The sequence below is a fragment of the Cydia fagiglandana genome, chromosome 6, assembly GCF_963556715.1.
Source record: "Cydia fagiglandana chromosome 6, ilCydFagi1.1, whole genome shotgun sequence".
NCBI classification, from domain to species: Eukaryota; Metazoa; Arthropoda; class Insecta; order Lepidoptera; family Tortricidae; genus Cydia; species Cydia fagiglandana.
In genome coordinates, this window is record NC_085937.1 from 19,319,225 (window position 1) to 19,346,120 (window position 26,896).

Here is a 26,896-nt window from a genome sequence, read left to right on the forward strand (position 1 = left end):
AGAATTAGTAATGTACTCAGAACGGTACATTAGCTTGGATCGTCTTTGTACAGGTATTATAGTTATGTTAGAAATCCTTTTCTTGTACATATCTTGTGTGAAGTTTTAGGCGTTTGTTAAGTTACTAATTTTTTTTATTATTTACCTCTAATGTTGTTTTATAATTGTTTCAGGTAAGCGATACGTGGTATGCGGCCATATAAAAATACATTATCAAGCAACGTAACGTACAATATTATTACCAAATATGATAGAATTTGGTAAGTACGAGTAACATATTGGGTACCGAATAATGTTGTTGAATGTAAGGTTGTGGTACGGGTGCTCGACGTGGCCCCATGCAGTACATGTCATCTTGAAACTTAGTCATTGTCAATAGAGGTGACAGCAGGGTGTCATCTATTGGGCATTAGCATGTCGAGCACTTTACCACCTTATGATAACTTAAGTAGGTAAGTTACACTAAGTATGTATATCAAACAAGTTAAACATTCAACACTTTATAGAGACGAAAGTAACTTTTAACTCTTCAAAATAAATAAAACCAACAACAGTACCCATCTTTCCCTAATGCTCGACTTACCATACTAATGGGTATTTAATGAAACGCATGTTACTGACACATATCGTTAAACGGGAGCTGAGCATTCCGACGAAACCTATAAAATATCAACTACACGCAAATGCAATGAAAAACGGTGTCTCTTGTATGGAAATTTTCACTCAGTGACCAGTTTTAAGTGATTTTAAGTTTACATTCGATAGTTGCTCGGTAGTAGATGGAAAACGATAAATGCAGTTTGATTTAAATTGAGTATCTGCATACTTTGTGTCGGAACTAGTTTCATTAGAAATTTAAAGGAAACTGTTAGTACTTATTACCTATTTTAATGCTACATGGAAATAGGCACTAGCCTGGCTAAAGTGAAACTAACATGTCGAAATGTTGTAGCCGTAGTTTTATGAGATGAAGATGTCACTGTAAAAACAGCAATATACACTTTACCTACACGGTGGCTAAAATATAACTGCATTGCCGTTGCGACGTTTTGGGATTATACTGAGCAACTTTTACAATGGGACCAACTCCGAAATCGCGAAAAAAAAAATTCCGTTCCATAGCAAATGGACCAGCCAAATATAAGTATAAAACAGCCAAATTTTTTTTTCGTGATTTCGAGGTTGGTCCCTTAATAAAAGTTGCTCAGTAATATAATTCCAAAATCTCCCTGGCAACGGGGCAACGGGAATGTAGTTATTTTTTAGCTACCCTGTACCTATTAGTAAGATTGGTAGAGAGACACAAAGCGTTTCATTGTCGTAGCGCAAGCGATTGTCACCTTGGCTAGGCCGGCTGAACTCACGGCGCCGTGTTATTTATATTTCGTAATACCACAGTTTGAATAATTTCCGATCCTCGCCATTTCATGGCGAGCCTATCGCCGCCTTTGATGCGCGCGCGTCATTAATTTCGATCCCCGGGTCGTTGACCCGCGGTCAGTGCGCATTTGTTTAGGGCAGCTGCCGATTGGGCTTGCGAAAATTATGGGTTCATGTGGCGCCAATTAAAAACAGACATACATAAAACACACCAGTATAAATATACATCAAATCAACTAAAACAAAGTCATAAATTTATAAAGTTTCAGTTATTTTTTTTATATACCACGACGGTGGCAAACTAGCATAAGGCCTGCCTGATGGTAAGCGGTAACCGTAGCCTATGGACGCCACAGGTTGCCTACCCTTTAAAACACTCCCTTTTTAAAGATACTTCGAGAAAACCTCAGGCAGCCAGCAGCCATGTATGCCATCTTGTATCAAATGGAATTTTATCGTGTAATTCACATTTCTTGTATTACATTCACAAGAGTAACAGAGCCTAGTTTTCTGGAAACAATGTCATGGATATCATCAAGAAATTTACAAATCATTCAATCAATCAAAACCTATTTAACCAAATTGAACGCCAGTGTTCAACATTTAAATAGAACCTAACCAGAAACAACCATCAGTCAATCAGTGGGAAGTGTGCCATGGCCGGGATGGAACCCGGACCAGAGACTAGCGGATAATAGAGATTGGAAGACTGTTCAAAATTGTTGACCATGTTCCTCCTCGTTGTGTCGTATTCCTCATTGCTGAGGGTCGTGGCCTCCACGAATTATTTAGTGAACTAACTCCTTCCACTTGTTGCGATCTTCAGCAGTGTGCAGTGCATCGTGGATTTTAGATTTAGTGCCTTCGCGGATCTGATCAGTCCATCGCGTTGAGCTTTCCACGTGGTCGCCATCCTTGGACTTTCCCCGTTACCAGAAGCATTTCCAGGTTGTCATTTTTCTCTTTCTTGACCATGTTAGGAGACTGTAAATAGAGTCGAATCATTAACAACCATCAGGCAACTAGTGAAAAGTGTGCCACGGTTAGACAATAGAGACTGGTACTTAGTTAAAACATCACCATACAGCAGCATACAACTTAAACTGAAAATCGTAATTAGATTCCAAAAAAAGTTGCCACTGCAATAATTTGTTTGTAAGATAGTAAATTCCTTTTTATAAATAAACACCCTAAGATAATTTATTTAATTGTAATTTTAATCCTACGGTTTAAAAAGTACTTTTATTTACTTATTTTTACATAAATACAAGACGTGCTAGTAAAAAAGTGGCAACATTTCTTACTTTTTGGAATCTAATTATGATTTTCAGTATAGTGATATAATTGTGTAAGTACAACGTCTGGCTCGTGCATCATCTTTTAAAGATAGCTTGGATTTCGACGCTATGTATACCTACCAAATGACAACAATGTCAAGGAACGGAACTTTGTATGGAGATTGAATGTCTTTACTATTTATTTGTCTATGCCCGTACCCACTTGTGGATAATAGCGACCATCCTCGATTGATTGATTGGTCGGTCACGTGTCTCGTTTAATTAAAAAAGTTCGTTATAGTCGACAGAGGATGTCTAAATTGGCTTATTTTTGGTAATGGCTGGTCAATAAACATTCAACTTTAAGGGGTAGCTCCAATTTCTTTGTCTACTCCGAACATTTTTACAAACTAACTTCGGGTAGTTTAGTGTTGTATTATTTATATCTCCGTTGACATTTGCTGGGACGTCAGTCTTTCTGATGTGACCAGAGCTGGTGCAACTCAGCTGAAACGTCGGAATTTAAGGTAAAAACAATGAAATATCGCGGTAGACCCGTTTGTGTAATTAAATATAATGGTCGGTCGGTTAGTGGGATACCAAGTGGATTATTCGGATATTTATTTGTATTTGGTAACGTTACTAGTACCATACCATGTTGTTAATATTTCGAATTTTGTTGTTTCCGAGACAAAATTAACACGTTACGCGGCACGCACATGTTGAATTCCCTAATTTTCGAAATATAATATGGCATAAAATCCGAAAAAAACGGGGCATCTTGTCGCCCTATTTATGAGTGAGCTAAATGGGGCTGAGGTTGGTACCAAATCAATGATTACTAAAATTTCAACTAGGTAATAGATAAAACGTATGTAAATGTACATAACTACAATACAATAAAGGTGGACGCGGGTGGCGCAAGACCGGTCATTGTGGCACTCTGGGGGAGGCCTATGTCCAGCAGTGGACGTCCTCTGGCTGATATGATGATGATGATGATGACTCAACAATAAAGTTAAATAACTTTATACTCAGTGTGTTTAATGCAGAAAGGCTCCGAAATTTAAAAATAATTTGTGATGTTAAAATGCATTTAAATTAAGATCAAATGAAAAGTTCGAATGCCTGCGTGTCCCTAAGGAATGGAAGACAGATAGTCACCGTTTCCAATAAAAGGCGGAACTCTGAAAATAGCCGTGCATACCGATGCATCGAATGCAGTCGCATAGTGCATAGTGACTCACGACCGACCGCTAAATTATTACTCATAGCGTTAGCAAAGATGTAAGATACGTATACCTTGGTGACGTATGATACAGGTATTGTATTTTGATACGTTGTAGGACACATGGCTGATAGTTTTAAGGTTGAACAGACGTTCACATGTGACTAACAGCAACTTACATAACATCTGACATAATTATAGTGTGGTCTTTTTAGGGTTCTGTACCCGAAATGGCAAAAACGGAATCCTTATAGTTTCGTCGTGTTTGTCTGTCTGTCCGTATTTCACACCCATTTAAGTCGAAAACTATACGCTATATTTTAATGAATTTTGTAATAAAGGTCTATTTTCACGCTTTTTAGTTTAGAACTTAAAATAAAATAAAATTTTAGGGGACACTCCATACGTATATATAAAAGTGTTTTATTTAGTTATAGTTATAGAAAACCTAAAAAAAATCTTCCAAATAAAGTTCATTTCAGAAAATATGAGTATTTTTTTTAGCTTTGCTATAGGTACCTACGGGACACGGGTTCCTCACAAAGCAAGCAAATACCTACTGATTTCCTAAGTAGTGAATTGGAAGCCAAACACAAGCGGGTGTTCTTGACATGTTCACGACTCGTCTGTTTGATCTCGTAGTTGATATCAGCTTACGTTTAAGAAAATTTGGTTGTGGATATTTTTTCTCGTGACGAATGATGACGATGATGATGATTGTATGATACATTTAATTTAAAATTAAATAAAAATTAGTCTGCTTAAAAAAGTGGAACTCACGGAGGTCGCGTATTTAGGTACTTATACTTCGTTTTTTTTAGCATTAGAAATTAGGTAAACAATCTTGATGTGTCTTTTAATTGAAAAACACATTTTAAAAATAAGTTAAGTACGGCAAATATGTAACAATTATGAATCTAATACGATCTTTTATATTCTTCTGCTTTCATAAGTAATAGTTATTGATTTTTAAAAAGCGTTTTTCAATTAAAAGCCATGTCAAGATCGCTTACCTTCTTGCAAGTTCTTTCTAATGCTAAAAAAAACGAACTATAGGTGCTCGTAATTTAAGTTACCTCATTTTATTTACTATTGGTATTGGTACCTACAAATAACATACTTACCTACTCGTGTATATAAGTATTGTGGTAAACCACAAAAAATAGATTATTAACTTACTTATGAAGTATAATTCATACCGTTATTAAGCCAGTATTGCGGCAAAGTAAATATTAACTGGGTAAGTACCTAACAACTACCTACTTAATAATTAGAGACAGCATTTCTAGTAAGTTTGTTTAATGATGGGCAATGTGTACCTATGTATGTTTGTGCGCGTGAAGTGGCTAGCAAACAGAGAGATGACGATGATATTGTCGTGTTGGGCAATTAGCGGGTAAATGTGGCTGAGTGTACTTGATAATGATTGCTCAAGTCGGAATATCAGTGGTGTATTAAATTATTCATTGTGTTATCAAAATTTGGGGACACGGTAGTGATCCTGCCAAGTCAAGAAGTTTAGTTACAGGCCTGCTTAAGTCTGTACCTATAGGACATACAAATAGACATAACCAACTTGAGGGTTTATTTCAATATATAAGAGAAAAAATATTTTTTAAAGACTATGTTTGATTAATTGTTGAAGGTACTAAATGATTTATAAATTGGTTTGAAGGAGATTTAAAAAAAACTATATTTTTAAAGTTATACTTTACTATTTATAACCCTCTTAATTATATCTTTACCATGATACTTATATCAAAACTGCATTAAAATACAGTTCCGAGGCTTGAATATGGTATCTTAAGGATTATACTCGTTTTTGAATAGTAAATGTAACATGTTACTAAGTATAATATGTATTTGCTACCATATGCGATGGGGAAGGAAGACATTTTATAATTAACTCTTGATTAATAGCGTTGCTAGTGTTATTACGTGGCTATTAGTAGGGATTTAATTTGGTAATTAATCAGATTTGTAGCAGCTGCTTTGGTTTATTTTACCATGCATATTTAGATTGTAAGGGTGTTTTTTTTAATTCTGTCAGTATGTACCTACCTAAACTATTAACATTGATTACACATTACACAATTACCTGTATATTTTTAAATACAACTAATTTAAACATTAAATTTTTGTTAAAACTTTAAACTTCTTTATCAAAATACTTAGGTACATATTTATAACTTATGTACACATTACATGTCAATGGTTACATAAAATATGGAAAAAATTACTAAGAAAACCTTCGTATTAATATAAACTTATTCCAAAACATATTACGACCCATATGGCGTATTAACACGACATATAATTTTATTAAAAATGCAAGTTATTATTAGATTATGTTTAATATTATGCATACTATAATATAAATGTGTTTGGTATAATTTCGGGCGCAGGCACCCCACCGTGACGGGCTGACGGCGTGACCTATGACTGTGACTGTGACGTTTCAATCAGTTCCTTCATCTGCATTTAGATGGAAATATTGTGTTTTTTTAATTAACTTAACCTAGGTTCACGGATAGTGATGAGAGAGATCAATAAGGAGAAGTAGGTAATCGCAACTTTATATTTTTAAAGCATATCTGCAACCCTCTATGATAAAAAACCGGGCAAGTGCGAGTCGGACTCGCGCACGAAGGGTTCCGTACCATAATGCAAAAAAAAACAAAAAAAAAGCAAAAAGAAAACGGTCACCCATCCAAGTACTGACCCCTCCCGACGTTGCTTAACTTTGGTCAAAAATCACGTTTGTTGTATGGGAGCCCCATTTAAATCTTTATTTTATTCTGTTTTTAGTATTTGTTGTTATAGCGGCAACAGAAATACATCATCTGTGAAAATTTCAACTGTCTAGCTATCACGGTTCGTGAGATACAGCCTGGTGACAGACGGACGGACGGACGGACGGACGGACGGACGGACGGACGGACAGCGAAGTCTTAGTAATAGGGTCCCGTTTTACCCTTTGGGTACGGAACCCTAAAAAACCGGCCAAGTGCGAGTCGGACTCGCACACGAAGGGTTTCGTACCATTACGCAAAAAAACGGCTAAAAAAATCACGTTTATTTTATGGGAGCCCCACCTAAATATTTATTTTATTCTGGTTTTAGTATTTGTTGTTATTAGTGGCATATGAAATACACCATCTGTGAAAATTTCAAGTAAACTAAGAAACGTTTCAAATCTCAGAGATCATGTGATCTAAAGCTTTCTTATTTACTGCCCGAGGTGTGTAATGTGTTTTATGATTTTTCTATTCGACGGAACCGGAAAGCGGCAACTTTGTTTAGCGCCCGTGCCGAAAGTTGACGCTTTCCGCACGGAGACCAATTAATATTTTTGAATGGATTCAACTCTTAGGGTCCTTTTTATTTTATGGAACTTGAGAACACAACACTGGGTGCAGTGTGTGTTGTGTTCATACTGTATCGAATCCATTATAAAGAGGTCTGAAGCCGTTGCTAAGACGAAAATCGTTTACCGACAAACGCCAATCAAAAAGTAAAAGTGTTTCGGGATGACGGATGTGATGAAAAGTCACTTCAATATATATTATTTCCATATATTATTTAAATTTCTATTGGCGTTTTCTATAAACTGAGACTTGGTTGATAAGAGTGATAAGAAATTCGAATACCTTAGCCATAGAAAAAAAAGTAGGTACATAGAGTGCCCACTCCATACATCAGTTTTGGTACCAATTTATCTTAGCAACTAAAATTTTAGATTACGGCACCTATTTCTTTAACAACCATTTATTGGTTAGAATATATCTCTGACATCATCCGAAATTTTCATACTATTGGAAATACATTAAAATTAATACTTGAATCAACATTTCGACAATGAACGGCAGCGAAGCGTCACTCTCACAGAATGTGTAGAAGCGTGACGGCGTCGAATTGACAGCATTTTTGACAGCGTCTGTGATTGAAATTCAATATTCAATGTATTGATGAAAATATGTGGCGTGTCACATAACAACGTGGTTTTTATTGAAGTGATAACTTCTTTAGCGGCGCTGTGCACTTTTTGTGATGGGGAAAAAATGTTAAACTCGCGACAGGTCACGTGACCGTAAGATTCGTAAGACGGACACGTGACCTGATCGAAAAACTGTTATAATGTCATTGAGTTTTCACTTCTCCCGGAGTGCAGCCCGTTGTTTTTTTTTTAACTTTGTGTAATATATAATGATGAAATAAGGTAAATAAAAAGTAGGCAGTCACTGAAATTCAGGCTTATAGCTCCGTTACAAAGTTACTGTGTCCAATAAGAAGAGAGGGACAAAAATCCCCTGAATGCTTCGAAAAAAGAGGGTAATAGCTACGGCTGTGCCTGTTTGTTTTGCTTAATTTGCCGGCGGCACTACCGTGCCCCTTGACACCTTTGAAAATATATAATTCATATTAATAACTTATTACAACTTCCTTCCTTTTAGTTGCATTCCCTTTTGGTCCTACATACATTCATTATAGGTGCATAACAAAGTTTTCACGGACGGAAGCACTTATTACGTGCCGGGTGCGTACACCAACACTCTTCACTGACCAATTTTGAATCTCATACCCTTACAATACGGTCTATGAAGTCTCAGTTAAGTGACAATGATGATACTATAGTTGTGTTAAACACTCACTGTACGCGCACGCATTCTTGTCTGACCATCGATGGACCCTATTGCTTCGTAATAAGGTTTACTATCAGTTAATAATGTGAACGATGCGCCGGCGTCATTTGTTTCACATTACTGTTTACACGCGTCGCTGCCTGTGCCATAAATAATGAGTATAGATGCCATTGACAATATTAGACGATTACAACGTTTATTTTACTGTTTTTATTGGACAACACCGGATGTGATATCCGTGGGGTAAATGAGCTTTTTGTATCTTTATTTTATTCTTTATTATTTTTCATTACAATGTGGAATACGCTCCGCCAATGAGTTTTTTGGAACTATACATTTTAACTGAAATACACGTCATATACAAAAGAAGAAGAGCTTAATCAATTTTTAGGGTTCCGTACCCAAAGGGTAAAACGGGACCCTATTACTAAGACTTCGCTGTCCGTCCGTCCGTCCGTCCGTCCGTCCGTCCGTCCGTCCGTCTGTCCGTCCGTCTGTCACCAGGCTGTATCTCACGAACCGTGATAGCTAGACAGATGAAATTTTCACAGATGATGTATTTCTGTTGCCGCTATAACAACAAATACTAAAAACAGAATAAAATAAAGATTTAAATGGGGCTCCCATACAACAAACGTGATTTTTGACCAAAGTTAAGCAACGTCGGGAGGGGTCAGTACTTGGATGGGTGACCGTTTTCTTTTTGCTTTTTTTTGTTTTTTTTTTGCATTATGGTACGGAACCCTTCGTGCGCGAGTCCGACTCGCACTTGCCCGGTTTTTATTTCTGATTATTCGTTCTTATCCATCTTTGTTCGCTCTTCTCTTCCGCCATTTAGGTAGGTAACTGTGCTTCAGTGTATTCAGCATAAAAAAAAGCACACGATACATGGACCGATAACAATATTACATCCCATACAAAGCAAGTACTGATTTCATTATCTTAAAAGCATCAATACATCTTTCGGCGACCGAAAAAATAAACACGAAATAATCACTTCAATCTTCTCTTGTTACCCATCCGTGGGGCGTTCTACACACTTTTTGAATCAAATATTGTGATAAAAATATTGTTGAAATTTTTTTGTGAGTATAAAACGTGTTACGCGTTCTTCTTTTTAGGGTTCCGTACCTCAAAAGGAAAACACGGAACCCTTATAGGATCACTCGTGCGTCTGTCAGTTTGTCCAACCATCCCCCTCCCCCTTGTCTCTGAAAATACTGAGCCTAAAATTTTGAAAAAATACACAAAATAGTACTTAACCTATAGTCGACAGGAAAACGGGAAACCTATTAGAAATGTGCAGTCAAGCGTGAGTCGGACTTATGCACGGAACCCTTGGAACGCGAGTCCGACTCGCACTTGACCGGTTTTTTTTCCGGTAATACTTGGTACTTAGGTACCTTGGTAATAAAAGAGGTATTTACATTTACGTCTGATTTAAAATGTTTGTAAGTCATTTACAGATTTTTACCCTGACTTTAGTAGTTTTACGAGACTGTTTTATTTAATAAAGGAGATTAGGACGAGACGGGGCAATAGAGGTTTTTATACCCAATAAAACTGAGGGTCTATCGTGAAAATCTAAATTTCGTGAACTGCCTTAGATGATGTGGCCAATGATGATCCCTTCTCTCGCTCGAATATTTATGCAAGTTCATGAAATATCAATTTCCGATTTTCGCGGACTTTCTGATCCTAAGTTTATGTTGCCTTGCGTTCAAAGTTCACAAGATTTTACTCGTATACGCTTGATTTTTTTAATAAGCAAAAGGTACACATTTACCTGCCTACATCATAACAAATCCGATGAAATATTTGTGTGCTTTAAAAACATACTTCTTCAAAAAATAATATCACCGTAAGTACAGTGTTTTACACCTTTTGTAAAACTTCTCAGATATGATTGGTCGTTATGCACTTCGTAGAATCACCCCAAATAATAGCCCGGCCAAATACGGTAGTCGGCCAATCACATTAGACTGATCACTGTCAGGCGGTTAATTATGGGCCGTAACAGTTAACTGTCAAAGCTTATGTCTTCATACAGCCGGCCGTCAATCATCATTGATGGCCGGTGATTTCTGACGTAGTTGGGTAAATTGATGTGTTCCGTGAGGAGAATTTTAAGTTAGTCTTCAATAAATATGCTTTTATTTGTTTTTTGTTTTTATTTTTTTTCGCCACCCGCTTTCAGTTGAGTGGTCCACTTCGTAATTTTTATGAATACAGATATGTGACGTTCCACGTCAAAAGGTACATTATGGCGGCTGGCGCTTACGTCGCATAGCGTCGCATAGCATAAGCGCCAACCGCCATAAGGTGCCTTTACACGTGGGACGTCACATATAGGTAAGGTAAGAGAGATCCCACACTAGCGTCTCCAGAGCGTCGGCGTCTAGTCAACTCTATGGCTGCTGCTTGATGCAACATTGGCGCAACTGCGCAGCGACGCTATTTTCCATAGCGCTGACTAGACGCTGACGCTCAAAAGACGCTAATAGTGTGAAGTGGCCCTTACTGCCAGCAGTACAAAAACATTATGACATTAGGCTCTCTAAATAAAATACGGTTAGGTTTACCATGATTTCCCAAAAATTCAGGACATTTTAAATTTTCTCCCAAAATTTCTTCTCCAACATTTTCGGCTCTTGACTACCATAATTACCAGCCAAGTCTTATAAGGGAAGCCATTAACTGTAAGAGAGATAATATCGTTTTTGATGCCATTAACTTTTTTAAACAAACACAGGGCGTTGCAGAATTCGACACTCTTTAATTACATAGCACGATCACAAACTTATCTCTGCATTTCGAAAGACCTTATTATATTGTATCAAAGTCTGTTATTGATTGACTTGTAATGTTTGAGTTGGTTAACCTTTATCGGGAATTGTGCGCGATGCTCTAAAGGAGGTGATGAAAAATTTATTGTTGTATCAAAGGGGTTATCTTTTATGAAACCGATTTTCGGCGAAGATAACTGCATCTTTGTATATTTATTTGGCCGCTTCTTTTATCGATATACTCGTATTGTATTATTGATTTAACGTTGACACTGATGCTTGCTTTAAAATTATGAAATTTCTTTAAAATGGAACAGCAATAAAATGTCATAAAAATGTAAGTACATACTTTGGGACCATTTAAAGTAAGTGTTACAATAGTATTTGTCAACCAAAGCTTTTAAGCACAATTTTTTTATTGCTACAACATTATGGTATGCATTTACTATGACTAATATTAGAAAGTGTCAACATAGACGGAATACAAAAGTATATTAAAAAAATAATGCGTTTTCTATAAGCCAGTGAAAAATGACGCTTAGTGCTTTGAACTTACGGGCTTTCATTGCATGTATTCAAGAGCTGAGTTAGATTTTAAATGACATATTATCTGGCTTATTACAAAACCGTATTAATAATTATATGAAGCCCAAAGGTATTTTCCGTTGAAAAATAGCTCTTAATCTCTATAGAATAAAGGTTGGTATTAATATTCTAAAAACACTGGTTGGATGCATTTAAGAATGCTCGACGCATGAGTAACGCGAAGCAATTGGTAAGTGTTGTGACCATTATGATGCCATTAGAGCACGGATAAAATAAAAACAAGAGACGATGGTCGGTAGCGGCTAGACAAGTACTGTCGACGAGAACAGTGTCAGTTGACACCTTGTTTCAGACAACTTATCTATCTAAATAGAGTATACATATTTTACCAATTTAGCTTTACATAGGTAGCTGTTTTAGTACTTTTGTTAATGAAGCATTCATGCTGATATAATTAAAACTTTTTTGTTAGAACTTCTTTTATAAAACCAATAGAATTTAAACGAAAAATATTTTCCAAAAAAGAAATCCATATGAAATGCTATACTGATTATATACAAACAGGTTATACTGATTTCGTTTTTGTTTTGTGGCAAATTTCATATACTGACAATTATTTACATCTATATATTTTACCATTATTCTACTTTTTTAATAATTCAATATGTCTATATTTTTCTGACAGGATGTAGTGATGATACAGGTTGTACGCGACAGTCCGCAATCATTTTAAAAGCCTAACCCGCCCGTGATTAGGCCAGGCCCAGGGGTAAGGTGATGGCCCACTGGTCATTAGCCGACGTCATTACCCTACGATATGTAAATGAGACAGTCCAAACGACTAAAATAACGTGGTCACACTATTTGTCAAAAGTTTAAGTACTTGAGTCCATCAAAATTATTTAGTCTATGACATACGTTCCTCTGCTGGACAGGCGACTTTACATGCACCTTCGCGGATTTGTCTAGGTTTCTTCAAGGTGTTTCCTTCTCCGAAAGTCAAAGACCAAAATCCAGGTTATTTTGTGTATGTATTTGTTTTTTATTATAACGAGTACTTCTGAATTAAAAAAAAACTCTTTTTTTATGGGACAGAAATTAATTGATCAGTAATTTGGTTAATCAGAAATCAGTTAATCTCACAGTAAACATCAACTTTCCTCTCTTGCTGCATAAATAACAATTACTGTTGGACTTATTCAATTTCATATGATTTCATATCAATTCAGTGTACACCAGATTTTATCTGGAATAATTGTCTCTCGAAATATCAACGTAAATCAAATTAAGGTTTACAATGTTGCCTTCGAAATTAAAGTCAAAAGTCCAAAAGCCTTCCATTAGTCAGAGACGCGTCGAAAATGAAAAGTAATGGGGGCTTTCACTTAGTATTAATAACGACCGTGTGCGCAGGATCTTGTCACGATCAAAACGTCGTTGCCAGTACTTTTATTGTTGTAAAACCAGTCCAAAAGCTCCCGAGTAAAAATCTTTTAAAGTAATCTTGTAACCTTCTACTTATAATCTTTGTTATACAGTGAAACCTGGTTAAGTGGGACCTGAATAAGTGAGAAACCTCTATAGCTGGGACTCATGGTGCGGTCCCGACACTTTAGCACTGAATTACCTCTGTAACTGAGATAAAACGAACCTCTATAACTGGGATTCGTTGTTGTGATTTTATAGTCACATTTACCTCTATAACTGAGACAGAGAGTGTATTTTACCTCTTTTACTGAGACTATATTTATTAGATTACATTTTCCTAATTGTTTTTTAGAATTTTATAGGGAATTGACTTCTGTATCTGAGATAACGTCAATCTATGACCTCTCTAACTTGGACTTCATGGAACAATTTCCGTATTCTTACTAACTCTTAGTCTATCCACAAATTCCGCATTTGCCTAATTGTGTCTAAACAACTTCAAACTTTGATTTAGTTAATTTATGTAAGTAGTTAAAACTACCGAAACGAAAGCTGAAATTTTGATAAGTAACACGAAAAAATATATTTTCATTTATTGAATTTCTAATACGCAATGAAGTCCAATCAAATGTAATTTAATGTTGAAATATCTATCCTTTGGAGAATCATTCAAAATAAATTCAAAGAAATATTTAAACAGACTCTAAAAATATTTAGGGACAAGGATTATTTTTACCTTATTTATTTTTAAAGATACCTAATTACTAATTACCTTAATAACCACCTCTATAACTGATATATACTCTATTGTCACCTCTATTAATGGAACCCTCTGTAAATGAGACAGAAATTTATTTGTACCTGGCTAACTGGGAGCCTGTGTAAGTGAGAAACCTCTTTAAGTGAGACAAATTTGCTCGTCCCTTGAGATCTCACTTATCCAGGTTTCACTGGATAAGTGCTTTAGTATAATGTACCATATCCTTAAAATTTTTAATATGACGAGTGAGTTATAGCTTTTTTCAGAATTCATAACTCCCGCGGGAACAATATAGGCCTTGTCCTTTAGTACAGCTCCATGAAATAGATCTTTTTCGAGCAAGTGTGATAAAAAAATTATTCTCTAAGCACACTTAGGTGCCAAGGTAGCTTCATCCCAAAGTTCCCACGCAATCGTTATCCGCCATGACTTTGATGCGTGTACTCAGCGGTTTATTAAAGTTAATATACTGCTAACTATAATACTGGTATTAATCTTTATACATTTTTTTGAAATCTGCCACGGGGGACACGGGTGACACGCCCCGTTCGTGTCCATGGCACACTATTAAGAAAGAGAAGGTAAAGGTAGGGTAGGCTATATTTTAATTACATACTAGGGAGGAAAATTATTCATTGCTATATTTAGAGGCTTTTTAAATGTGATAATACCTATCATTTTACTTAACGTACGGTGGCAGCCAGGGATGCCGAGAAATAATAAATTGATGTGATTATATAATTTAATAGGTAAAATGTGTTATTTTCGGTACTAGGTACTGATAAGGCAAAACTAAACGGTTGCTTGTTACCTACACTTTCCAATAGTTAGAGTGCAGTATAGAAAGAGACCGTATAGAAAATAACATTTTTATAAATGATAGTGTCACCACCATATTTTAGTTTCTATGTTTGAACTTTGAAGACGTCATCTAACAAAACAGCTTTTTTAACAGTAATATGTGACGTTATCTATGAAAAGGGACCTTATTGTCGATGGCGCATACGCCATTATTAACGATGATCCGATATAAATACAATGCCGCGGGACGCTGTGCGGCGTAAGCGCCATCGACAATAAGGTCCCTTTTCATGGATAACGCCCCATATTATTCGTTAGATACGAACTCTTTATCAACAATTCAACAGTCATCGGCACAAGTTGCTAAGCGAGCGAAATGATCAAAATTATCTGAGAAAATCACTATAGGTATCATCATTTAAAGGAGTAAAAGCGTGTAGTGATCATTTTGACAACCTCACCTGCTCAGCTTCGACTGTGTATTTTTTGCTATATTTCAATGGAAACGCACTCAACTCGCAGCTAAGGGCATCCATCATGCATTTCGGTTACAAAATTGAATGCTCTCAATCCTGCTCTCGAATTAAGTTATTACCGCCATTTTTCTTACGGCGTCGTATCGATTCCGCTATTTTATGCCCCAGCCATTTCACATTTACCCTTTTTAAACTTATTTGGCTGATCTTTCTGATACTAACCTGAATTAAAAATATACGGGGCGTTTTTTGAACAACTAGCCATATTGTGCAAGGTTAATTTGGCCTTCCCATAGAAAACGTCAACAATGTCAACATCCACTCGACCAAAATGTATGAAACGGCCAAAAAATTTTTTGTGATTTCCGAGTTGCTCCCATTGAAAAACTTGTACCAGGCTTACCTAATCACCTCGCACAATATGGCTAGTTGTTCAAAAACGTCCTGTATTGTAAATAATGTGGAACTGTAATGTATCGACTGATTTAAAAATAAATTTTACTTTTACTTTTTCTTTACTCAAAGCAATTTAAAACGTAAACAAGAGCTAAATATCTAGAATAGATACCTATTTTAAGTTTTTTTTAAATAAAGATGTGACCGAATTTTAATGAAGGTCTTAATTGTCTTGTCAACAGGCAATACTCGGGATAAGCAGCAGAACCCGATAGACGAGAAGTCTAACCAGTGGTTCGGGGCTACCCTCAGCAGCACAGGGAAAAATGGACCCATTGTGGTGAGTACCTATAGCATTACTTTATCCAGTTGGTTTCCATAAAAACCGGCCAACTGCGAGCCGGATCAGCGCACGAAGGGTTCCGTATCTTTAAAAAACGGCAAAAAAATCATGTTTGTTGATGGGTGCATCACCTAAATATTTTATTTTTATTTTGTTTGTAGTAATTGTTGTTATAGCGAGAACAGAAACACATCACCTGTAAAAATACTCATCATCATCATAATTTAAGAGCATGGCTCTTGTCGGTGGAGTATGCGCCAGTTTAAAAATACTAAAAACAGAATAAAAATAAATATTTAAGCGGGGCTCCCATACAACAAAGGTGATTTTATTTGCCGTTTTTTTACGTAATGGTACGGAACCCTTCGTGCGCGAGCCCGACTAGCGCTTGGCCGGTTTTTAATATAAAATGTGTATAATGTGTATATAACCCCATTTTCCAAAGCACAGCAGTTAGCGGCTTATAAAACGTGTCAATAATTTCAAAAGGTCACCCCATCCAACCCGAAAATCGTAAACCCAATTTGCCACATCCCCTGACACAGATATCTTAATCAGCACATCCACAAATCGTAAACCCATGACCCAATATCCCAAAACCCACCCTGGCTTAGTTCCCAATTACATAGTTATAAGATAGTATTACAAGCCTGTTTCTTAGGGTTTTTTGGTTCTGAGATAGAACAGCCAAGGTTTCTCAAACTTTGTTCCCCGCGTATCCCTTAATTTCCCAGACGACTGCAAACACATGAAAAAAAAAACTCCACTCTATGTTTAAGACAGTTTTTATTTACTAAAAAAGAATACAACTAGGTACAGTTATAATTTAAGTTGCGATTGTGATTGATTGATTTGTTTTGTACCACTATTTAAGTAGATTTTTGGATACGTATTGGTCAAATTTATTTTTGCTGAGTCGGCGTTAATTCGATAGCTGTATTTTGTTTTCATCGTATGTGTCACACGCGCGAGCTAGTCATACTTTGGTTATACATAATATACTTGTCGCGAACCCCTTTACGACGGCTGGCGAACCCCTGGGGGTATACCACACTTTGAGAACCCCCGGCCTATAGGAATTGACCCAGTTCAGGGAAATGTCAACTGAAATTAATGGCGCGTTTGACAGCCTTTGGGTATTTTGAGTGGTGACATCATTGGTCGGAGGTGTCATTAGAAGTTCTAATGGATCGTGTGCCCGTGAAGACTTAAGGGTCATGGCAAAAAAAAAATGTAGACGTGGTAACGGAAAAGGCGAATATTATATTCATTACTCTATTATTTATGTACTAACCTAAGTTAAGATAGTTCTAATGTCAATTTGTAAATTGAAAAATGTTTTTTGACGCTAAAGAAAGGCTTAGTTATCAGATTACAGTGTTTGGCAGTCCAACAGAAAAATATGAATAATTAAGTTGAGCTAAGCTCAAGAGAGGTTATATCTCGATAGAGTTACTGACGACGATGACAATGTACTAGGCCTTAATAGGCCGTTTATCTTTAAACTCTACACTCGTAGGTAGTTTCTTTTTGTTTTCGCCTAGATCCTTCGAGTAACACCAGCTTCAGACATGTCGGAACTGTCGGAAGGGAGGACTCCAAGCGATACAAATCATTCTGCCCTTTTTTCCGGGGGGAAACGAACACATAATCGCACTTCTCACTCACTACATACAAAATGCAATCTGTAATGATGACACAAATATACAGAAAGTGATACACGTCAAAGGCAAATCTTGCATTCCTCGATCTCTTTTAGTGTACGGATGAGTCACTAAACGCACCGCCATAGGTAAAGTTGTATGCTTCGGCAGAGAGGAAATAGTACGAATGCCGTCTCCCTACCCGAAGCTCGAAGCCTAGATCAGTTCGTGTTATATGAGTATGAGAATAATAATTTACCTTACCCGGAAAGGTTGCATTATCTAGCCATAAACCCTTTAGTACCCATCAGCTGATGACCTCACCGTAACAGTGACCTATAAAGCTCATCCATACTCCATTTACTCCTCACCTAAACATCTTAACTACAAAGAAATATTCAATAGAATATCAACTCTATTAACTTACCAGTTAGATTGAGATTGAGAAAGCAGGGGATGTGAGTTAGAGCTTTCTGGTGTGTGGTTTGTGGCCGTCTTGGCGCGCCCTTCCTGCTACACCCGTTTGCTGTGATTTATATGTCAGAGGTATTTAGATTTGATTGGGTTGAAATCAAAGAATAACCTTATTAAAAGGTGCAATGAACATGAAAATGTCGGGAGTTAGTATTATTTCACAGTTTAATTGTTATTTTTTAAACTTCTTTTGTAAATAATTTAGGTTTTATGCTAATATGACTTTAGGGGGGAACCAAGGCAAGCCTAGATGGACATTTATAAAATAATCATCCATGGGCGTAACGCAGTATTTTTTAAGGGGTGGGGCAGAAGTAGGGGAGGCTGGGTAGGTACATTGTAACGGGGTACGGTTGAAACAGAAAATTTTAGCTTATGGTCAGAGACCAGGGTGGGGCAACCGCCCGCCCCACCTTGCCGTGGGTACGCCTATGTCATCATCCCGAATTTTAAGTAATCAAATCTTTAATCTGTTGAAAGTCCGTAGTGGGGACAAACAAACCGAATCCTACTCGTACTCCCAAATTAAAGCGTCCTCATAACGATAATTGTTTCTACAAAATGTCACTGGCTGTTTAAAGATATCAAAACTTTAAAAAAAAACTCGTCTTTTTGCGTTCCATTTTTGAAACACAGTCGCGTTCGTCGAACGTCGTTCAAACCGTTTTTGTTTCTACTAAAGGAGTTGGAATTTTTATTTCGGAATGCCGAATTAGTGCAAAAAGCGGTCTCTCCCAGCGAAGCAATTTGTTTAGGCATTTTGTTCTGTTTGTACGAGGATTACCTGTGGAGACGGCCACGCGGGTGGAATTTGAAGTGGAGATATAGGGTGTCTTAGTTCATAAGATTTGTATGTAGTTATGGTGATTACTGGCCGCCTTCAGACGAAAGAAGTGCCTGGCGTCCGTTGGCTCGTTATTTCGGAATGCCGAATTAGTGCAAAAAGCGGTCTCTCCCAGCGAAGCAATTTGTTTAGGCATTTTGTTCTGTTTGTACGAGGATTACCTGTGGAGACGGCCACGCGGGTGGAATTTGAAGTGGAGATATAGGGTGTCTTAGTTCATAAGATTTGTATGTAGTTATGGTGATTACTGGCCGCCTTCAGACGAAAGGAGTGCCTGGCGTCCGTTGGCTCGTTGGGTGGACGACGTTCGGAAGATTGCTGGTCAGTTATGAATGAGATTAGCTCAGGTCAGGACCGGAATAAGTGGCGTAGGTACTCGAAGAGAGGCCTATGCTCAGCAGTGGGTGATATGATGATGATGATACTGATGAGTATAGGAGCAAGTAATCATTACTTTTGGTTCCCCACATGCAGCGTAATTCTCACATACCTAGTCCTAGTTAGAGACCTATGTATTATGAACAATTTTGAAGTAGGTACATTTATCGTTAGTATTTGTCTCCTTTTGTTTTTGTTAGCTTGATGCAAAATGTTTAATAATCTATTTTGCACCTTGTAATTTCATTGTTAACCCATTATAGTTGTTAACTCAGTATTGGAACATTTTCTAGTTAGTTTTAGGTCATTGAAAGCTTTATCATTTTTTAATTTTTCCATACAAAATATAAGGCAGTCTATAATGGGTTATTATAGACACTATCTATTTCATCTGCGAGCATCCTGTGCAAACAGTGCAAGTAAGAATAGCCACCTCCGTATAATCGATCCTTTTTTGCCGGAATCGCTTATAACAAATTACAGGCTCTATTAGGCCTGCCTCGCGATTGTTCCTGCAATGAATACTGATCGCTTTTTGCTTTTAATCGATTCTCACGGATCAGCAATAAAATTATCGATTATTTGTAGCAATTGTTTTATTGTGCCCATATGGATGTCGAGATAAATAACGAATAGGTAAACAAGTTAATTTCTTGTCAATAAACTGAACTCTTGCATCAAGACCTTACTTTTAAGAGTCACACAACCGCGCTCCCATACAATACAAGGTTATAAAAATACGCTCTTATTTTTAAACGACGTGCTTAAATTACATGAGACTTGGCATGCACATTGACGTTTTCGCGATTCCGGGGCTGAGGGCCTACCGCGAACCACGTTCGACGTGTTGCCTCCCTGTCACACTTACGTACGAATTCACAAGTGCGACAGAGAGGCAACACGTCGAACGTAGTTTGCGGTAGGCCCTCTGGTCCCATAGTAAAAGTTGCTCAGTATAAGCCCAAAACCTCCCTTGTAACAGGAATGCAGTTTTTAGTCACCGTGTATAAAACATTAAATATTCCACACTTAAACATTAACACATGCACAGAGCACATTCATATAGGCACATATATTTAAGCAAATGTCGATTCCCCAGCTTTCGCTAGTGTACCTATTATAATTGCAAATAGATATCCTGCGTAAATCGCGAGATATCTCGTCACAGTACCCACGGAGAATAGATGCAGCTAAGCATTGGTTATCTGAACCAGAGTTAAGGAACAATGACAGTATTGTATCTCGTCACAGTACCCACGGAGAATAGATACAAACCTTGGGTTATCTGAACCAGAGTTGAGGAACAATGAAAGTATCATATCATATCATATCATTTATTCAGTAATGGTCATACATTGTCATTTGGAGATAATATTTGACGATCGAATTCCGAACTCGACGACTGACTAGCTTTTCGTCCTTACTAATTTAGGTCCTTACTGTACAGGATTCTAAGATAAGATAAGATAAGATAAAGTTTATTAGGCTCAAAAGGTTACATTCATACATAATTTCATAAGTTATTATTCTATATCGAGCGGATTTATAATAGTGTAAGCTTAACCATGAGCGTATTATACGAGTATCTACGAGTATACTCGTGTTCTTTTTTTACCATAGAAGTCTTTATTAGCGACAATATTAAATGGTTATAAGGCAATTATAAGGTGACCCTACATGAAGTAAGAACGATTGATCAATCCATCGCTATTTGGTCATACCAACGGCAACGTTAGCCACACTGCCCGCACTATACCTACTTTGCTGCATACACACTTTTTGAAGATGTAGTACTACTCTGTACTCTGTACTCCAATGTTTTTTCTGTATCTTTTGTTTTGTAGTGTGCAATAAAGTATTTTATTATTATTATTATTTGTTTCTCCATTTTGGAATTCACGGGCCTACAAATCCCGGTCTTTTGATAGGCTTGCGTGGGGATATAGATCCAACACGTAGAGGCCCCTTGGAGAGCTTTAATGTCATGTAGAACGCCTGCTGGAACCCGTTCACAGGCGCAACAATAAACACCCATGAACCGGTCGCAGCAGGCATTGGGACTATTGCAGAAAAAGTGAATAGTATACCGGTCTATGGATTGAAGTTTGGATGGACAATGAGACTGGGCTATTGTAGAGAAGTCCGGACACCTGCCATAACAATGCTAAAACACGTTATCGAGGCAGGTGGTGACTTGCCGCTGACTAGATGGGCCCCTGAAACTGCCGTCGCGAAGACGACCAGGAGCAACATCGGTGTGAGCGGCTCAGGGGTGTCGAGAGGTGTGCGCCGCTTTCTACCCAGTGGCTGTTAACAGCCACTGTGCCAACTCGCGTCTTATGCATCTTTCACTTCCACCCCTGGAGCATATAGCTCTAACGACTCCTCTCTGGACGGCCAATGAAGGCAAGCCAGAGCTGAGAGTCCTGCGGGTCCCCTTGGGGTCCACTCCGACCGACGAAGACACGCCGGAGACGGAAACCCTGACCGACTCTCGGGAGCACTCGGGTCCGTGGGGTCGTTACTCCCCAACAGCTCGCCACAAGCTGCCCTGCGGGCTTATTATTATTATTATTATATACTTTCTACTCTCATACGCAGTTAAAGCTTATCTAAAGCAATAATTTGTGCTTCAAGGCTAGATGCTTTGTAATGGGTTTTATGCAAACTTCATTTGGTTTGACATGATTGATATCTTATTTTTACTATTATAGCTTTTCGATGTTACTGAGATCTACGATTGACAAAGAATTTGACACGGATGTGAAAAAATCTCGTACCTAAAATTATTGTGTTTATTTTTCTAAATGTATGATTAGTACCTAAGTATTTCATTCGATGGGCTTTCCATTGTACATGTACAACATACTATGTAGTTCGAAAATATAATAATATCCAGGGTAACCTCCAGGAGCTTCCTTTTAATATAAAATAAAATAAAAAGAGGGTTCCCTACGTTACGTTTTGTATTTGTGTAAAATGCGTTCAAGTCGTCCCGCCATCTCCTTCTTGGTCTGCATACACCCCAATCTACACCATCTATGGTGTTTCTTGGAACCCACTCAGTCACCATTTTGGCCCACCTATCTGCGGCAGACATGTCCAGCCGTCATATTTTAGCTACTAAGTAATACATTAACTTTATGAAATCGCTATCTTTTCCATTTTAATACAAACGCAATTTTCTACATTATCCAAGCCGTATCTATCTATACTCGTATCCCTTTAGACACTAGGCCTACTGGTTATAGGCTCAGTTTCTGTATTTGGTATGGCCACTTGACGGATGCGAGATATTGCGGCTTTCTATTGCTTTTATTGTCTTTCGCGGTTGGAGGCAGATTTATTGGAATTGAATGTGATTTGTTTGCTTTACGCTTTTAGAGGTAAGTTAAGTTTAAGAAATAAGATTTTGCATTTAAGCAAAATAGCAAATTCAAGTGAAGTTTTAGAATTAGTAATCCCGATTTCTTCAGATTTGAAAACGGATTAAGACGCATGACGCTTTCAACCCTTAAAAGCAATAAGTTATTTTATTAAAAGGTCACTCACAGGCCATGATCATGGGTGCAATATGAACCTTACTTGAAATGAAAGCACAAGTACAGTATGTAAGTATAGCACTGTGTTCTTGGTATCCAGGAGGATTGATCTGTCCATCTCATGGACGATCGTGGTTGCTATTTTCCGTTGCTTAATTTTAAAAGCAACGGAAAATAGCAATCCTTTGACCGCAAGCCGCTTAATCGCCTTCTTAATCGCTTACTTTACCGTAAAAATCATAATATATGTGCTCGACGGTTTAATGTTATCAAAAATCTATCCCCATTTAACCTCATCCTGTACCCGTTTTCTCTGAACAAATTGTCCGGTGATTTGTCAGCGCGGATTCCTGGCGCGCCTAATATGGCGACTGATACAAACGTTGGATTTGACCGCGACCCGTACGCTCTGCGCGCGCGCAGCCGGTCTCACGCCAGTGTAACTTGGCCTTAAGATTTGTAAAAACTACTTAAGAATTATTAGATATGTACCTACTGTTAACTGCTGTAAAACGATTCAACGGGAAAACCTAATCTCCGAAGTATACGCACATCACTAGCACAGCAGCACAGGACATAGGCGCCATCTTGGATTTACGCAGTCGGATCGATAGCGGCGCTGAGATTAAATTATGCATTTTATAAAGAATTCCATCGGAGCTCCATGTTCTTTGTAAGTTATCAGTAGGTACAGGTACTTCTATCCTTTTTAAGCTAAGAAGGACAGACACAGGTTACGTTATTACGTGTTATTTCCCGGTCCTATACCTCGTTTTTTTAGCATTAGAAAAAAGGTAAACAATCTTGATGTGTCTTTTAATTGAAAAACACATTTTAAAAATAAGTTACGGCATATATGTAACAATTATGAATCTAATACGATCTTTTATATTCTTCTGCTTTCATAAGTAATATTTTTTGATTTTTAAAAAGCGTTTTTCAATTAAAAGACATGTCAAGATCGCTTACCTTCTTGCAAGTTCTTTATAATGCTAAAAAAAACGAACTATAGTAAGACACCTTCACCTAGGCACCTTCTGGGCGAGCTCGCTCCATCGTAGGCCACGTCTACGCCTCGGCTAGTCTGTGGCCATGAGTAAACCCATGCATAATAAAAAAAAAAAAAGAGAGAAGAGAGCATAAAGGGTCAGGGGAAAGGATAAATCTAATGATCCCTTAAGATCTGTAAGGCGTAATAACAATGCACATATAAATGTCAAAAACTACCATTGGTTAAAGTTCTAATAAATATTTGACGTTCATAAGCGCATTGTAATATGCCTACTTTAATAAACTATTTTTTAACTTTTTTTTTATCTTATCTTTTTTAACCCCACCAGAGCAGTGAGATAAAAAATAAGGTATACTGGCGATATCTTTCGTCCTTGGTCAAGCATTTGGAATGGTACCCCATATATGGTGCGCCGGCGCATTGTCTGACTTTTGGCCATTTTGCGACTTTTTGCGACATTTTCTTATAATTTCGCGGCACTTTAAAGTTGTTTTTGGTCATTTTATGGAACCTATTTTCTGTTTTCTCGTTTTTTGAGGAACTTGCCGTACAAGGGGAAAACGAAATATGTAGTAAGTTAACTGCAGCCATTATATTGTTACTATGTTACTCATAAAAAAGTCGTTTCGAAGCCATTTCGCTTTCGGAGGGCCTACTGCGAACCACGTGCCTCTCTGTCGCACTTGTAAATTCGTATGTAAGTGTGACAGGGAGGCAACACGTCGGACGTGGTTCGCGGTAGGCCCTCTGATCCGGACACTTGGTCCGTTTCTGTTGCTGATAACATAACTGTATCATAAAACCGGGCAAGTGCGAGTAGGACTCGCGCACGAAGGGTTCCGTACCATAATGCAAAAAAAAACAAAAAAAAGCAAAACGAAAAGGGTCACCCATCCAAGTACTGACCACTCCCGACGTTGCTTAACTTTGGTCAAAAATCACGTTTGTTGTATGGGAGCCCCATTTAAATCTTTATTTTATTCTGTTTTTAGTATTTGTTGTTATAGCGGCAACAGAATTACATCATCTGTGAAAATTTCAACTGTCTAGCTATCACGGTTCGTGAGATACAGCCTGGTGACAGACGGACGGACGGACGGACGGACAGCGAAGTCTTAGTAATAGGGTCCCGTTTTACCCTTTGGGTACGGAACCCTAAAAACAGGGCACGACCGGGATTTGACCCGGGACCTCTCACACCCAAAGCGAGAATCATACCGCTAGACCATCATGCCACCGGAAAGGCTTCATGAAAAACCTTATTTCCTAAAGTTTATAAGTTTTGTAACACTTGTACAAACAGATGTATTTATTGACATTATTTACTATGCGACGTCACAGCGACATCCAAAAAATGTAACGTATAATTATTATACTTAGGCTGGAAACAGTGCTCAATCAATGAAAATGTACGATGAAATACAGTGCATCGCTGATAAACTGCTACGCGCGTACAGCTACGTCGCGCGTACCGCGACCGTCGGTCGAGCTCGTCGGTCCGACGTAGGGTAGAAAGGGGTAATGGGGATCACTTAAGCAAGAATTAAAATAAAAAAAATAAAATGAAACGAAATCTTTATTGCAACCGCCTCATAACAAAATCTACTTAATTGACTATTATTTGAGATCAATAATCGTCACATTACTAATCATCTTTGGCAAATATGAAAGTTACAAAAATTAACTGTTTTGACTCCCATTGCACAGAGGTATGGGCTATTGTGGTCACCTTGCGGGTAATGAGGATCATACAAAAATCCATCTTCTTCTATAAGTTTCACTGCTTTTTCCAATGTGTCAGAACACCAGGAAGCTTTTGTGGTAGTTCTGACTCGTACTTTCGGCATCTGAAACCAAAATAACAAATTATATTATACCTTTTACATTGCGGGCAATGGGGGTCACCTGATCCTCATTACCCACAAGTATTTTATGAAGATAAAAGATAAAAGATAAAAAATAGTTTATTCAAGTAGGCATATTACAATGCGCTTATGAACGTCAAATAAACCTTTACCGGCTCCAACCGTACACCTCTGCCCCGAGAAGATTTAAATCCCCCCTCAATTGGAGGAGGGTATCCCAATATGGGACCGGCAACAAACTCGGCGGGACACATCTCACACACGAAGAAAAAAAAATAAACACATGATACGTGTTAACAGCACGCGAGATTTAACTATGAAATCGGTACACTTAATGCACAAGTAAAGACATAAAAAAGTCACATATAAGTACATCAATAATTATAGTACTTACCGTCTATTTTGCGTACGTAAAAATTTACATCGGCGAGCCGCAAAAACAAAACACACCTCTTAATCCCGATGCCGTCGCCATACTGGCGCGGCGCTGTCGCAGCGCTAGCGCGGGGCCAGAGGGGGGCGGGAACGCCCGTAAACGTATTTCTAGTGTTTGTAGTTTTGGAGATGTGTGGGTGACCACCATTACCCGCTGACTCCCATTACCCGGTCTTCCCCTACGTCGGTTGACTGACGCGCGTGGTGGCCATATACATGCGTTCAGTGCGACGCTGATCGAAGCGACGGACCGATCATAGAACCAGCGCGTGCGACGTACGGTACGCGCCGACCGTCGGTCGAGTACTGAACGTTTAATTACGACCGACGGTCAGCGCGTACGGTCAGCGCGTGTGGTACGCGCTGACCATCGGTCGAGTACTGTTTCCAGCCTTACTCGTATATGTATTATTTACTTTTTCAAATCGTGAAATCGTAGTTTCAAATTGCTTGTACCTATATACCTTCTTATACAAAATTATGGAGTAGATATGCTCGTTTCTCAGCGTACTTTGAGATTAGGTCTGTATAATTTCTCTTCTCTTTTCCTAGACTTAAAAAATTACTCATCTGAAGTAGAGCTCAAATTTTTATCAAAATCGGCTTTGCAGTTCAACTAACAATCGGTCAAAACTTTCG

The 26,896-nt window shown here is 37.9% G+C and overlaps 2 protein-coding genes across 7 annotated transcripts in view; one reads left to right on the forward strand and one right to left on the reverse strand.

Annotated features, from left to right (window-relative positions):
* The window catches only part of LOC134665434 (uncharacterized), a 579,666-nt gene that overhangs the window by 484,581 nt on the left and 68,189 nt on the right, over nucleotides 1–26,896 (reverse strand). The gene's annotated exons all lie outside the window — the stretch shown is intronic.
* Nucleotides 1–26,896, forward strand: part of LOC134665393 (integrin alpha-8) — a 169,643-nt gene that overhangs the window by 80,154 nt on the left and 62,593 nt on the right. For all 6 annotated transcript variants that reach the window (XM_063522329.1, XM_063522331.1, XM_063522330.1 and 3 more), the window contains one exon: nucleotides 15,964–16,061. In XM_063522329.1, the coding sequence (XP_063378399.1) occupies nucleotides 15,964–16,061 (98 nt within the window). The remainder of the gene's footprint in view (nucleotides 1–15,963; nucleotides 16,062–26,896) is intronic.